We start from the raw sequence: 3,812 nt of genomic DNA on the forward strand, positions 1-3,812 counted from the left end.
ATATTTTATATAAATATAAATATATGAATATTATATTTATATATATATATTTATCTATTTATATATTTTATATTTTAATATAATATAATATTTAATATTTTTTTTAATAATTCATTTTTTGTTACTACAATATAAAACCTATCTTTTATTCCTTTATATAATAATAATTATCTTATAATTATTTTAATAATTTATATATTATTTCATTTTATTTTTAATTTTTAATTATTGATAAATGTCTATGATTGTATTTATGAAGGAATACACATAATTAAATATTATTAATATTTTTTTATTTATAATTCTTGTTGTAATAATCATATATAATTTTATATATAATAAAGCTATTTATATATATATTTTTGTTTTTTCTTTTCTTTTCAGAAATTCTGTTTTATTTTATAAAATAAAAATCTTTATATAAAAAGTATATATATAAATTATTTTAATTACCCTGAAAAATATTTTTAATTTTTTATTATTATTTAAGTATTTTTTTATTGAAAATAAATAAAAATACTAAAAAGTAAAGTTTAAAGTTATTCTAAGTTTTAATTATTTTTTATTTATTCTTATTATTTATTTTTTATTATTCTAATAATTATTTAATACATTTTTCTTTATTAAATAGAAAATAATTGATAAAAAAAATACAAAATTATATATAATTTTTATTCTTAATAAATAGTGCACAAAAAAAGAATACAAAAAAATAAAATTCTATATATTTTTATGAGTTAGCTAACATATATATTAGTAGTTTCTACTATATATTAATTAATATAAAGCAAATGCTTTTACAAAAAATAAAAGCAACAGAAGGTTAAACTGTAAATTATATAGACGATAAAAATTGTTTTTAAGCATGTTTACCGTGTTATGAGTTTAATGAAAATACAATATTATTTAAATAAATTACAGAGTTATAAAAAGTAGACTAAAATAATGAATTAGGAGAATAAATTAAAAATTTTTAAGGTTGTAGAGAAGAAGCTATAAAAACATTAGAAGAAGGAGCTGATTGTTCTCAAGTTTTTATTGCTTTTTGTTAATGTAATGAATATGAAAATTAATAATTAGTAAAAATAGGAAAATAAATGTGTAAATGTATTAAAAAGGCTATAATGTTTTCAAATATAAATTAATTTTATACTACATTATTATTTCTTTTATAAATTTTTATTCTGTGAAAAAAAAAGGTGTTTTTATTAATTTTTTGTTTTAAAATATTTTGAATTAAATAAAAAAAATATATAAAAAAATTTTAAGATAAGAAAAAATATTAAATTTTTTTAAAAAATAAAATTTTAATATTTAATATCTATCTGTTTATAATGAATTAAAATATAATATTATTTTATTTTTTTAAAATACATATATTTTTGTATATATATATATTTTATATTAAACATTAATTATATATTTATATCTTTTTATTTATTGTTAAATATTTTATATTTAATAATTATTATATATATTTTTTTTTAATTTTATTAGATATTATAAATGTGAAATTATTTTCAAATATTAATTTAATTTGTTTAAACTTTTTATTATTGAAATATATTTTTAAAATAATTAATAATTTATAAATTTAATATTTATATTAAATTATTTTATTTGTAGATTTAAAAAGTTTTATAATGTTATAATATAAAAATTAAGTTTTGATTATATTTTTATTTAAGAATTAAATATTAATAATTTATAAAATAAATATTATTATTTATTTTTATATTTTATATACAAATATAAATATACCCTTTTAGATTTCTATATTTTGATATATAAATTTGTAATAAAAGGTTAATTATTAAATTTTCATATAAAGAAGTAAAAAAATAATAAAAATAAAAATATTAAAATAAAACGGTATAAAAATGCTTGTAGATAAAGGCGGTAAGTATGGAAAATATAAAAGAATATTTAAATATAAGTATTAAAAAAAAATATTAAATATGTATTATAAATAAAAAAAATTAATAAAATATAAATCATATACTTATTAAATTAATTTAAAAATAAATATAATAAATAGTAAAAATAAATAAATTAAATCAAATTGTTTGATATATAATAAAAAGATATTATAAAAATTTAAAAATAAAAATAAAACTAAAAATAAAAAAATATATAAATATCTAATATATATATATTTACATATTATATATATATTTATATTTATATTTATATTTATATTTTTTTTTTTTTTTAGTGTCTATTTATACTTAAAAAAATTTTGGTATAATAATATTTTTTTTTTATATATAATTATAGATAAAATTACTAATTAACATTTAAAATTTTTTATTTCATATATCTTATTTTTATTTTTATTTTTATTTTTAATTAAATAAAATAAAAAATAAAAATATTATTATTTAACCTTCTTTTAAAATATATTATATATTTTTAATATTTTATAATTAAATTTGTATTCAATATAATTTTTATGTATTCTTATTTTATTTTTATTTTTATATAAATATTTTAATTTTCTTTCTATTACTTTAGTTTTTTTTTTTTTTTATTATTATTATATTAATTTATTTTAATGCATTTTTTTTTTTTTTCTTTTATTTTTTTAATATAAAAAATTAATATTACACAAAAAAATTTTATTACATTTTTTTTTTATTATAATTAAATATTATTAATTATTTTTTATATAGATTATATATATAATCAATTTTTTTTTTCAACAAAATTCTATTTATATATTTTTATAATTATATATTTATATACATATGATAATTATTTATTATCCATATAATTATTTTTATTTGTAAAATATTGTTTTTTATGTTTTAATTATTTATAAATATTTTTATGTATATTAATTACTATATTATTTTGATTATAAATGTTTATATTAAAATCAAAATTTACTTTTTTATTATAATATCTTTTATTTTAAATAAAATATATTTATAATATATTAAATAATATTTTTAACAAATATATATATATAAAGATAATATTAATATTTATTTTTAATTTAATTTATAAATCTAATAAAATATTTTCAATTTTAATGAAAAATTTGCATTTCTTAATCTTATTTACTAGTATTTTTTTTTTGATATGGTCATTAATAATAATTTTTCCTTATGCAAATTAATTAAATATTTATTCAATAGTAGCTTGCTTCAAAGAATATTCAGATATTTTTAATTATTCTTTATTTTTTTCAAAAGAACCAAAAATTTTACCAATAGTTACATTTGTTTCTATTCTATATCTATAAAAATCGCCTAAATGTTCAATAACTTCAAATTTACCAAATTACTATAATTTTTAATAAATAAAAAAAATATAAAATAAATTACTTAGTCTAAAAACATCTTAATTTAAATACCTTGTTTTTCAACATATATAAATTCAGATAAATTATCAAAAGTAATACCTTTTAAACTTTATAATTCCTATTTTATAAAATTAATATTTGTTGTATATAAAATTATATTATATTTATATTTATATTACTTTATAAATAACAGATCCTGATTGATCTTCAGAAATCAAATATTATAAATCCATAGCATTCAATTTACTTAAAATATTGGGTAAATCATTAATTAATATTTTATCATTTTATTATAATCCTGTTTTTTAACATAAAGAGCTTTTATGCTCAACTGAAGGACTTTTTAATTTTAACTTCTACTTACATATCCTTTACCAAACTTATGCTTAATTTATTAAATAGTACCTAAACATTTTAATTATCCATCTACTTAAATAGCCATTTTAGAAGATAATTGCTCAGCTTCTTCCATTGAATGAGTTGTTAAGATAATGGAAGAATGTTT

At 11.1% G+C, this 3,812-nt stretch overlaps 1 protein-coding gene across 1 annotated transcript, besides 16 other annotated features; it reads right to left on the minus strand. All coding sequences in view use genetic code 6, as the record gives it.

Annotated features, from left to right (window-relative positions):
• The first annotated feature begins 27 nt into the window (after positions 1–27).
• Positions 28–82: a microsatellite.
• Positions 32–75: a microsatellite.
• A 457-nt stretch (positions 83–539) lies between the features above and the next one.
• Positions 540–600: a microsatellite.
• Positions 550–594: a microsatellite.
• Positions 601–1,447: 847 nt separating the features above from the next.
• Positions 1,448–1,502: a microsatellite.
• Positions 1,503–1,837: 335 nt separating this feature from the next.
• Positions 1,838–1,870: a microsatellite.
• A 44-nt stretch (positions 1,871–1,914) lies between these two features.
• Positions 1,915–1,983: a microsatellite.
• Positions 1,917–1,976: a microsatellite.
• Positions 1,984–2,016: 33 nt separating the features above from the next.
• Positions 2,017–2,058: a microsatellite.
• A 40-nt stretch (positions 2,059–2,098) lies between these two features.
• Positions 2,099–2,128: a microsatellite.
• A 1-nt stretch (position 2,129) lies between these two features.
• Positions 2,130–2,199: a microsatellite.
• Positions 2,131–2,201: a microsatellite.
• Positions 2,146–2,201: a microsatellite.
• A 120-nt stretch (positions 2,202–2,321) lies between these two features.
• Positions 2,322–2,348: a microsatellite.
• Positions 2,349–2,613: 265 nt separating this feature from the next.
• Positions 2,614–2,699: a microsatellite.
• An 11-nt stretch (positions 2,700–2,710) lies between these two features.
• Positions 2,711–2,744: a microsatellite.
• Positions 2,745–3,212: 468 nt separating this feature from the next.
• Positions 3,213–3,811, minus strand: IMG5_074570 (hypothetical protein; the record flags this gene model as incomplete). The annotated part of the gene is made up of 3 exons (XM_004036618.1): positions 3,487–3,811; positions 3,330–3,425; positions 3,213–3,288 (listed from the first exon to the last, which is right to left on the minus strand). Coding segments are annotated over exons 1-3 (406 nt in total), but the record flags the coding sequence as incomplete, so codon positions are not given.
• Between the last annotated feature and the right edge of the window lies 1 nt (position 3,812).

Source organism: Ichthyophthirius multifiliis (assembly GCF_000220395.1).
Source record: "Ichthyophthirius multifiliis unplaced genomic scaffold scaff_1120509250444, whole genome shotgun sequence".
Classification (NCBI taxonomy): domain Eukaryota; phylum Ciliophora; class Oligohymenophorea; order Hymenostomatida; genus Ichthyophthirius; species Ichthyophthirius multifiliis.